General features: G+C 33.3%; 1 protein-coding gene across 2 annotated transcripts in view; it reads left to right on the top strand.

Moving 5' to 3' along the window:
- GRID2 (glutamate ionotropic receptor delta type subunit 2) overlaps positions 1-12,061 on the top strand; it is a 1,349,856-nt gene that overhangs the window by 691,999 nt on the left and 645,796 nt on the right. The window contains exon 3 of one of the 2 annotated variants that reach the window (XM_033857389.2): positions 9,882-10,166. The exons of the other annotated variant lie outside the window; for it this stretch is intronic. Within the exon in view, the coding sequence (XP_033713280.1) occupies positions 9,882-10,166 (285 nt within the window). The remainder of the gene's footprint in view (positions 1-9,881; positions 10,167-12,061) is intronic. 2 annotated transcript variants of the gene reach the window in all.

Raw genomic sequence — 12,061 nt, 5'->3', positions numbered from 1 at the left:
TGCAACTGTAGACTGGGGCCAGATCTTGAAGGGCTTTGTACACCACGCCAAGAGCTTAAGCTTTCCTTAAAGAAGTTGTAAGTCACTGGCTGTTTTATCTGTGTTTAACTTTTAATTTTCAAGTAGTTTTAGATTTATAGAAAAATTGCAAAAATAGTGCAAAGAGTTCCTTTGCATTTCTCACCCCCTTCCCCTGATATTAATGTCTTACCTAGCCATAGTACAATTATCAAGAACAGGCAGTTAACACTAATACAATATTACTGAGTGAGCTACAGACCTTACTCAAAATTCATCAATTTCCTTAATAACTTTTTTCTGTTCTAGAATTTTATTCAGGATCCCATATTGCATTTAGTTGTCATTTCTCCTTAGTTCCTCCAGTCTGTAATAGTTCTCAGTCTTTTATTGATGGCCTTTAAGACACAGAAATGACTTAGTGAGATCTAGAAAAAATAGATAATACTTGTTTACAATGTGGATGATTGGAGAAAGGTTAAGCTGAAGGCTATGAAATCACACCAGGTTGGAGATAGTTTTAGTAATTGGGTTAGTGGTGATATAGATTGGACTGAACACATAGTTCATCATATTTTTTACCAAGATCTTCTTATTCTTTTAATATTTAATTTGCTGGAGTATATTAATATTCTGTCACTTGTCTTGAAAGAATCAGTTCTAAATCCAAGATGTGCCATATTATAAAAGAATAATAATTTTAATAACTAGAATGTAAAATGATGGAAAAAGTTTCAAAGACATACAGTATAATATGGATTATTATTCTTGTCACAATTGTGTTTGATCCTCACTCTTTGTTAGCTGGGATTATGCAGACAAAGATCAAATTTTACCTGTATCAACTAAATATAACATTCTGCACTCATGTAGTTTCTTAAAGTCCTATAGCTATCTTTCCGGGAGTCCTAACTTCTGTCAACTGGTGATCAGTCATAGGGTATAGGGTGGTGAAAATGTTGTTTTAGATAAATTTATCATTTTATAAGTCCATAGGCTGTGGGAAGAAGGCCTTTCTACACGTGATTTTAAGCAAAATATTCCCAAAAATCAAAGATTGACCAATTTGATTGTATAATAATCTTAAATCTTCTAAACTATACATAAATTTAAAATACAGGAAGAGTAAAGAGAGGTATTTTAACATATAAATAACAGATAAAAGGCTGATACTGAAAATATGTGACGCTTTCCTTCAGATTAATGACAAAAAGACAAACCCATTCAAAGGTCACATTCGTTGCCTATCCTTCCATCCTCATCTTATACCACTCTCCATCGTGGTCTCTGTACTCTAGCTACCTGCTTCTTCTTTCTGCCTCTTAGGTAATACATGGTCTTTCTACCACAGCATCTTTCTGTGGCAGAAAGCATCTACCACATTATATTTCTTCTAGTTGGAAATATTTTCTTCACCCCTTTTCATCAAGGTAACTCCTTTTCACTACTTATTCTTCATATTCCCAACTCACAGTCTAGGAAAAATGCTTTTGAGCTACTAGAGACTAATGACTCCTTTGGACCTAACCGCTACTTACCACATCATTATACATTCATGTGAACATCTTATGTCTCTCCCATTATACACTTACCTATTTTTGACCCTTTCATCCTGAGTACCTGACACTTGCCTGGTATAGTGTGTACATTTGACATATGCAACGTATAGATGTATATGTACATAAACATGTGTTCATTGCATAATTACCGAACTAACATTAAAAGGAGAGGGGACTAATCTGAATTTTTATAAAATAGGAGGCTATGGAAATACATAATTCAAAGGTTGTAAAGTACATATTAATATCATAAAATCCAGGTTCCAGCCTTGTCTCCACTACTTACTGAAAACGTAAGAATAAGACTCAATTTAGTGTTCAGTAAATGAGGATAGGAATTTATTCAATATAATCATATCGATAAAATAGTAAAATGAATATTAAAACATTTTGTAAGTTCCAAACATATATACATAGATAAAGTAATATTTAGTCAATATTTTTTTATCATTTTTATCACATCATTGTTGGTAAAACCACTGTAGGGCTTGACTGGAATTATACGTAATATTTCATTGTTGCTTCTCAGTAGCTTTTCTCATCCTTGGCCAAACATTGTGTATATAATCTACATATTTGGAGCTGAAAGTATAGAGGCAATGCCCTAATCCCAAATCCAAAAGGAAAAAAGAAAAGAGAATGGTATCAAAATCATTACACTTTCTCTTTTACATCTGGGAGGCTGACATTTTCTGAATCTTGTAGTAAGACAGAGTTACGTGTCTTCCAGTTATTTATATGGGCCTTTACCTTTAAAAACAGCTATTTTCTACTTCTTATGGCCCAGGCATTGAAGTCTGTGCCAGGTCTGAATCCCAGCTCTGCCATTTACTAATGGTATGAATTTGGACCATGTATTTAACTTCATACATTCAAACTGAGTCAGTTTATTTACTTCAAAATGAGAAAAATAAAACTCTTCTATACAGGGCTGTTATGAACAGTAAATGGAAAAATAAAATGACTTATAGGAGGTCCTAGGTTAAATGTTTAGTGCATCTCAGGCTTAGATAATGAATTATAACTAAAGGTTCGTGATGGCAATAGATGACTGAAAAAATAGTTGACTGAAAATTGTTCAGCTGAGTTCATTTGATGACTGGTAATCAGCCATTTTAGCCATTTATATTCTTTGTAAGAAAAAATTGTCTTAATGCTTTTTAATTATAATTAAATGAATTTTTCCATATTCTCACTTCCTAAGTAGATAATTATGATTAAATTGGACCTTGTAACACTATATATATAAAGTCCATCTTTACTTAGAAGAATCTGTTTCAAATAATTGTATTTTTAGCAAACTACATTAATCATATGTCAAATTAATCCCAACTTTAATATGTTGCCTATCCTTCCATTCTCATCTTATACCACTCTCCATCGTGGTCTCTGTACTCTAGCTAAATTTAGATAAACTTATCATTTTATAAGTCCATAGGCTGTGGGAAGAAGGCCTTTCTACACGTGATATTAAGCAAAATATTCCCAAAAGTCAGTATTCCCAAAAGTCTCAGATGGTTGCTGAAAATCGTAATTTACGAAGAATGCTGAATATCTGGACAGGCTGAAACTGGTGTGTGTTACTATACTCTTACAACTATAAAAGCAAAGGTCAGGTGTGTTTTGGTAGATGAAAAAGGAAATAAGCAATTATAAATACTATGCTTGTGATTCATTAATGAACGAAATAGAGAAAAAAGTTAAATTAAATTCAGCTCTTGTAGAAAGAGTACAAATCTTGCTTATCTGCCATGGAAGCTTACATTATTTTCTCATCTATAAGAGCTTACTTATTATAAAATTCAATATTCATTAATGATTTTTCAAGAAAAATAATCCATCATATTAAATGCATTGATCAATTATGAAATATGTCCTGATTTCAGGTATTATAAAACATATCTGAGAAACTGCATACATTTTATTTTTTTAATTTATTTTTATTGGAGTAGAGTTTCTTTACAATGTTGTGTTAGGTTCTACTGTACAGCAAAATGAATCAGCTATACATATACATATATCCCCTCTTTTTTGGATTTCCTTCCCATTTAGGTCACCACAGTGCATTAAGTAGAGCTCCCTGTGCTATACAGTATATTCTCATTAGTTGTCTATCTTATACATAGTATCAATAGTGTATATGTGTCAATCCCAATCTACCAGTTCCTCCCATTCCCCCCTTCCCCCTTGGTATCCATACATTTGTTTTCTACGTCTGTGTCTCTATTTTTCCTTTGCAAATAAGATCATCTATAACATTTTTCTAGATTCCACATATATGCGTTAATATATGATATTTGTTTCTCTCTTTCTGACTTACTTGGCTCTGTATGACAGTCCACCCACGCCTCTACAAATGACACAATTTCCTTCCTTTTTATGGCTGAGTAATATTCCATGGTATATATGTGCCACATCTTCTTTATCCATTCCTCTGTTGATGGACATTTAGGTTGCTTCCATGTCCTGGCTATTGTAAATAGTACTGCAGTGAACATTGGGGTACATGTATCTTTTTGAATTATAGTTTTCTTAGGGTATATGCCCAGTAGTGGCATTGCTGGGTCATATGGTAGTTCTATTTTTAGTTTTTTAAGGAACTTCCATACTGCTTTCCATAGTGGCTGTATTAATTTACATTCCCAGCAACAGTGTAGGAGGGTTCCCTTTTCTCCACACCCTCTCCAGCAATTACTGTTTGTAGATTTTTTGATGATGGCCATTCTGACCACTGTGAGGTGATACTTCATTGTAATTTGCATTTCTCTAATAATTAGTGATGTTGAGCATCTTTTCATGTGTTTGTAGCCATCTGTATGTCTTCTTTAGAGAAATGTCTATTTAGGTCTTCCACCCATTTTTTGATTGGGTTTTTTTTTTTTGATATTGAGCTGCATGAGCTGTTTGTATATTTTGGAGATTAATCCTTTGTCAACTGCTTCATTTGAAATTATTTTCTCCCATTTTGAGAGTTGTCTTTTCATCTTGTTTATGGTCTCCTTTGCTGTGCAAAAGCTTTTAAGTCTAATTAGGTCCCATTTGTTTATTTTGTTTTTATTTTCATTACTGTAGGAGGTGGCCCAAAAAAGATCTTGCTGAGGTTTATGTCAAAGAGTGTTTTTCCTATGTTTTCCTCTAAGAGTTTTATAGTGTCAGGCCTTACATTTAGGTCTTTAATCCATTTTGAGTTTATTTTCTTGTATGGTGTTAGGGAGTGTTCTAATTTTATTCTTTTACAGGTAGCTATCCAGTTTTCCCAGCACAACTTATTGAAGAGGCTCTCTTTTCTCCATTGTGTATTTTTGCCTCCTTTGTCATAGATTAGGTGACCATAGGTGCGTGCTTTTATCTCTGGGCTTTCTATGCTGTTCCATTGATCTATATTTCTGTTTTTGTGCCAGTACCATATTGTCTTGATTACTGTAGCTTTGTAGTATTGTCTGAAGTCAGGGAGCCTGATTCCTCCACCTCCATTTTTCTTTCGCAAGATTGCTTTGCTGTTTGGAGTCTTTTGTGTCTCCATACAAATTTTAAGATTTTTGGTTCCAGTTCTGTGAAGAATGCCATTGGTAATTTGATAGGGTTTGCATTGAGTCTGTAGTTTGCTTTGGGTAGTAGAGTCATTTTCACAATGTTGATTCTTCCAATCTAAGAACATGGTATATCTCTCCATGTGTTTGTGTCATCTTTGATTTCTTTCACCAGTATCTTATAGTTTTCTGCATACAGTTGTTTTGCCTCCTTAGGTAGGTTTATTCCTAGGTATTTTATTCTTTTTGTTGAATTGTGTAAATAGTATATGTTACGTCTGAGTCGGAGAAACATGAAAGAATGAAATCTTCTTAGTTTATTATTGTAAATAGAAAGAAGGTAAGGGTCGCTTTTTGAGATACTTTTATTCTTATTAACTCTGTGTATCCTCTTTTCCTATACCTCATCCCCACTCACAAACTAAGAAAATTAGAAAAATAGGGAAGTTCTGCTCTCCAGTTATGGTTATATTGTCAACAATATTATTGGGAAAAAGTAAAGGAAAGTCAACGAATATTAGATGTTCTGCAACAGTCACCTCAAAGAGCATTGCAGTTACAATCCACTAGACTTATGTGTTCCAGAAAGGATTACACATCACAACTACTCAGATAACATATCATAATGCAAATACATGACTACCAGTAGAACCTCTAGGAGTGAAGTTAGTTATCTGTGTTAAATCTCTACTTTGAATTCTGTTGCAAGGGAGATTTTGGAAACAATATGGTAAGTAGATTGGGAGCTCTTTGAGGATAGAACCTGCCATATATATTATCTAGTCTCCAAAGAAGTTCCTGGCCCATTGTTGAACGTTGATAATTAAGTGTTGAAGAATAAGTCTATGAATTGAATGTGCAAAAGTCCTGATGTGACTTAAAATCATTAGAAGATGTTATATCAGGACAAATTGGTCAATATAAATAAGTCAGAAGAAATATCATAGGGGATAAGTGTATTCAAGAAGGATGGTGCTATCCAAAATTATTTACTGAGTTCTCATTGAATACTGAATAACATATAATCAGTTTCAAAACCCTTGATAGATTTTATTTTAATCTTATTTTACTTAATAAAAAATAAGGCAAACTGATTAGCTTCAGAAATGAAAAAATAGTGCACATGAACATCATTTAACTTAAATTTATATATTTAGACAGAGAACTTCATTTCCATAACTGCCGAATGACAGAAAAGGGTGAAAGTGTTGCTAATTGCAGTTGCTATTAGAAAGAAAGAAAAAAAGAAAGCAAAAAAAGGAAGAAAAGAAAGAAGGAAAACAAGGAAGAAAGAAGGAAGGGAGAGAGGGAGGGAGAGAAGGAAGGAGGGAAGGAAGGGAGGGAGGGAGGAAAGAAAGAAAAGATAAAAAAGGTATGCTTTCAGCAATTAATGCAGGCTACAAACATCTTTGATAGTGTTACAGTTTCAAACAGCTGGAGTCACAAAACCAGCAAGCTGTTCAGTATCCTCTATATGTTCGGAGGTGTGTGAGTACATGCATGCATAATTTAAGTAAATCACAGGGCTTGAAGTAATCAGTGGGAAAGCAGCATACCATTGAGAAATCCTTGGCTTGGATTCTTCTAAGAAAACAGTGGTGGATACACACATAAACATGCTGATATTTCAAATTCAGTTTCCACCCTGTATGTAATGAATTAATGTGTGCATTGTATGTAACTAAAACTCTAAATATTGCAGTCCTCTAACAGTCAAGACATGGAATTCTTATACTAGAAGATAGACTGCTTCACTAAGCTTTGCTTCTGTTCTTGGTATAGCCCTTTATTTTCTCAAATCTGTCTTCGGCTGTCATGAGTCTCTTTTTTTATACTAACTTTTATATAGGGCCCTAGGAAGGGTCGATGCCCAGAGGAAATAAATTTATTATCTTCTCTGCTTCAACCAACATTTTATATTGGTAAAATGGACAAAATGGGCATCATATATAGCTCTGACAGGTTGCCTTCCAGACCTATTCTTAATGTGTCCAACTGTCAACAAGTACCAGTCTATTTTAGATGTGTGAGCTCTTTTTTTTTCTCTCTATATTGGGACTACTGCTTTTTACAAACATGAGGATAGGCAATCTCCATTGAGCTTTCCCCGATGTACAGCTCTGTCTTTTCTTTGCCATGTAAAAATTTAAGTTTGTTAAATATCACTTGCTTGCTATGGTGAAAAGGCTATTGAACAATGAGTTAGAGACCTGCTTCTTTTTTTTTTTTTGAAGCGGGGTGTGTGTGTGTGTTCTTAACAACTGTAAACCATTGAAGGTTGGAGGCACTATAAGAGGGATGCATGTCTATGACTTGCAGGCTCTTCCTATGAGAAATCTAACACGATGATTTTGCTACTCTTTTTGAGTCTCCGAATCCTTCTCCAAACAGTGTTCTAGGATGCGAACATACTGACAGTCATGGTTGGCATTGCAGTTAAAGCTGATTTTCCATTCTGGACTACATGATCTCTAAATTACCTTTCAGATCTAATATTATATGGTTTTCTGATTGCAAATTTGATGATTCTTACTTTGATTTTATAGGGAAAATTCAGTTATTCTTGCTAGTATGTGTAGCAGGATGGATAATACCAAATAGCAAATAATCTTAAAATAACACATTTTGCTTATATAATTGTTTTTAGTATTTGCTTAATTTGTGTTCTCACTAACAGAGGTTAATAGAACTAACATAGTTGATAGGAGTAAATCACAAATTATATACTAAAGCAAATTTATCTGTTAAAGAATGATTAATATATGACTCTTCAGAGTTTATCTTTCTAAATCTGAAGATTAAAATAATTTTCATGTATTGTTATATGTGACAGAATATAATACTGAAACTGATTTTTTCATATCAAACCTCTATTTATAACTTTATAACTTTTGTGGTAAATTTATATAAAATATTACCTTCATTTGATCACTTTAAATTATTGTGATCTAAAGATTGAGTTCAGCTATGTGTACCTTAAGGCACTTATTTTGATATTAAATGCTAAATGAGCCAAGTTTTTAAGCAAAATCTATTTGAAAAAGTGAATTTCTACTTGCTTATATAAACAAGCAATAGTCTTGTTTACCTCTGTAGTGAAACAAACTTTTGACCAGCGTTTTTGCATAAATTCATTGAAAGTATAACTATAAATCTGTATTGCTTCCTATAAATGTTGAATTCATGAATATGAATAGGTTCTGTGTGATTTTTACTGAAACTTCACCTGCAATCTGTTATGGTCTAAGAAGCATTGATCCCTGATGCTATCTTTCACAATTATTTGAAATCATATTACCTCACTCATGCTTGAAAATTATGTCCCTAGTAATTATTAATTTATTTTGTATGTGTTGGTTGGCTTAACATTAATCATAATAAATTTATTTGATATTTATATGTGTGTCACTAGTATAGTACTTCTAAACTTTCATTTTGTCAGCTTTCATTAACTGGCCAATTTATCACATGGAGGTACTTATCGTCTAAATTTTCTTTCAAATTTTTCAAGAATTATGTGCAATCTATAATAAAGTTTGAATCCTGAGAATGTTGTATGTAGAATGCATCAAATCGAGAATTAATACTGGAACAATTACGTTGTCTTATCTTCTCAAATGGAATTAATTTTGCCTTGACTCTTTCTAAATTTACTTTTGATTTTATTTCTAAACTCTTGACTTCAAAGATTGGCATTCTGAGATATCACTTCTGAACTCTATTTTTCTATATATGTGACGTCTTTATGTTTACTTATAATTTATATTTTTTTTAGTTTTAAATAGGTTTTGAAGTAAGAGTATATGCATACACAGAATAGTTAAAATGAAATTAAAACAGAGATCATAAACCGTATAGTAGAAATTAGAAATTCTTCAGTTGGAAACCAGAATGAGATAGTTTCTGAAATGTACACCATGAGTTTTCCCTTTTGATTTCACCATGTTTTCTTTTTTCGTTTTTTTTTTAAGATTTTTTTTTCTGATGTGGACCATTTTAAAGTCTTTACTGAATTTGTTACAGTATTGCTTCTGTTTTATGTTTTGATTTTTGGCTTCGAGGCATGTGGGATCGTAACTCCCTGACCAGGGATTGAACCCACACCCCCTGCACTGGAAGGCGAAGTCTTAGCCACTGGACTGCCAGAGAAATCCCATGAGTTTTCTGATAAACAAGGAAAAGAACAAAAACATTTTCATTTCTCCAGTTTAGTAGGAGAGACAAGTGTCATCAAAGTTTTAGATACCACAATGGCTCTGTTTTCTGTGGCTAGAAATTCCTTCCTCAGACTCTTCATCTCCCCCTTCATTTATTTACCAGTTTGCATATTGTCTCTTTTCTTAAAACCTTGTATTATATACTCAGTAAAGAATTACCTTTTCCCTGAATGATACACTGAAAATTATAAAAGTATAGCTATCACTCTAATTGGATGCCTATCACTCGAGAGACAAGTAACAGACACTGAATTATCTCTCATGCACACAATAATCCTGAAAGATTCATGCTATTTTACCCTCTTTACAGGTGATGAAACTGAGACCGAAAAAAGCTGAGAAATTTGCACGAGGTCAAATAGCTAATTAGGATAGAATTCTTGATCTGTATTCCAACAGCACTTTGTAATGGGAGGATCTCCTCATGTAGAATATTCCTTTAAAAAAAAATGTTTCCATAGTTGTAGAATAGCTGTGTAAGCTTTATTCACTGTTCCTCAGAAAGAGAAAATATATGAAACCTATTGACATTTGAATATTACTGTGCTTTCTTGCAGCCTGTGAACTCATGAATCAAGGCATCTTGGCCCTGGTCAGCTCCATTGGCTGCACATCAGCTGGGTCCCTCCAGTCTCTGGCAGATGCCATGCACATCCCCCACCTCTTCATTCAGCGCTCAACAGCTGGGACCCCAAGGAGTGGCTGTGGAGTCACCCGGAGCAACAGGAATGATGACTACACTCTCTCTGTTAGGCCACCTGTCTACTTAAATGACGTTATCCTGAGAGTGGTCACAGAATATGCCTGGCAGAAGCTAATTATATTCTATGATAGTGAATATGGTGAGTGTTTGTTGCTGGTATGAGTTTTGTAAGCTGGTATTTGCATGGCAGGTGACTTCGGTTAAAATCTTGAAAAATCGAAGGAGCTTACTTATTATTATTTGTGGTTTTCATGTCCTGTCACATTCTTCTTACAAATCTAGCGGCAACAACAGAAAACTTTGTTAACACCTCAAGTTCAATCTTTTGTACATATCTCGGTCTTTCAAATAATGGGAAGTCATAAAAACAATACTGTCTTTCTCCTCTTTCAGGAAGACTTATATCTCTATCTAATAAGAAAAAATCATTTTTGACAGATCCTGGAACACTTAAAAAATTACCCATTTCTATTTTTTGGTTCAAAAAAAAATCTGAAGTATCTTGCCTACACCCTCGTTGTAGACTTTAGTATCTACTTAGTACTTAACTGTTTGAAGGTCACTGAAATTATATCACTTTATATTTATCCTGGCATATTGTCTACAAAATGAAATCTCACACAAATACTGAGTAGTATAAAAATACTTATTTTATTTAACTTTCTAAAGTAGAACACAAAGCGTTTTACCTAAATTTGCCATACTTTGAGAAGACACTTTCTCTCAATATATTTACCTAGTTACATTAAGAAAACTAAGCAAAAATAATATTATTTTTGTATAAGTATTTTTTCCTGAATTAATCTACCTGCTTTCTAGCTGACTGATCCCAGAGATTTTCAAATATAGTTTCTCTCTTTTTTTGTCAGTAGGAAGATAGGAAATGGAGTAGAGATCTATACGTTCAAATGAGAGGAAATAAACAAAATTCTGATAAAGAACATATATTTTGAAACGTGTTTTCCTTAGAGATTTGCCTTAAGAAGGAGTCTTAGAGAAAAATTTCTATTCAGTATAGATGGGCCTAGTTTTTACATTTTTATTTTAAAAAGTTAAGAAGATTTACAGTGCAACTTATTTTTCTTGCAAATAAATAACTATTTAAAAATGAGTTCTCTTGTCCTAATCTACTCAGCATTTTGAACTATATTAGAGAACAGTTATACAAGAGTGGGCCAGAAAGTGGCATCAATAGAACTGAGCACAAACAGGTTGGCAGAAATCTGGGAAGCAGCAAATAAGAGCTCCTGTGGACTCCCAGGGAGGGAGAGCGAGTGACAGTTACATTAGCCCTAAATATTCAAAGGTCACATGGGGTTTTGGAGGCTGAGTTCCATTAAACTTGATGGGTAGGCTTCAGACAAAAGTCTGTGGCACTCTCTAAAAGCACAGTCCTTTGTCCCCAGGACGGAAATCCTTATTTTGTTGCTTAATTCATATTATTTAGGGGTCACAGAACAAAGACCAAGAGGCTGAAATGAATAAAATAAACAAAAAGGAAATAAAAATAATTGGCTCATCAGTAAAAGTAAAGATGGAACACAAATCTGATAGTCACTGATAGGATTATTTAGTGAATATAGTAAACTCTAGCTCTGGAATCAACATACTGAGTATGCCTTTGTCAGTTTTTTCTAGTCAGATTATCTATGGTTTTTATAACCATAATGGTATTCTTATGACTTCTGCTCAACATACTTTGAAATAATGAATTTTTAAACACTACATCTTTCTTTAAAGGGAGAAAACACGTTTTAGTTAGTCCTATCAAGATAGTCTTGTAAAATAAAGAACAGAAAAGTAACTTTTGATGATGTTTTTACAACATTAAAATGAGAACTTTACTCTTTTATTATAAATGTCCATGAGGAAAGAAAATTCCTTGTTAGCTTGTTTCCAAGTCCTACATGGATTACAGTTAGGAAATTCTTGTAAGAGAAGACATTTTAATTACTGATGAAGTAAAGATTTTTTAATGTACACTAAATTCATAGTCACACACTCATTTACATACATTTGAAATTCCTCATTCTC

This window comes from Tursiops truncatus, chromosome 5, assembly GCF_011762595.2.
Source record: "Tursiops truncatus isolate mTurTru1 chromosome 5, mTurTru1.mat.Y, whole genome shotgun sequence".
Taxonomy (NCBI): domain Eukaryota; kingdom Metazoa; phylum Chordata; class Mammalia; order Artiodactyla; family Delphinidae; genus Tursiops; species Tursiops truncatus.
The sequence above is the reverse complement of the archived record's forward strand: the minus strand, read 5'-3'. Positions and strand labels throughout refer to the sequence as shown.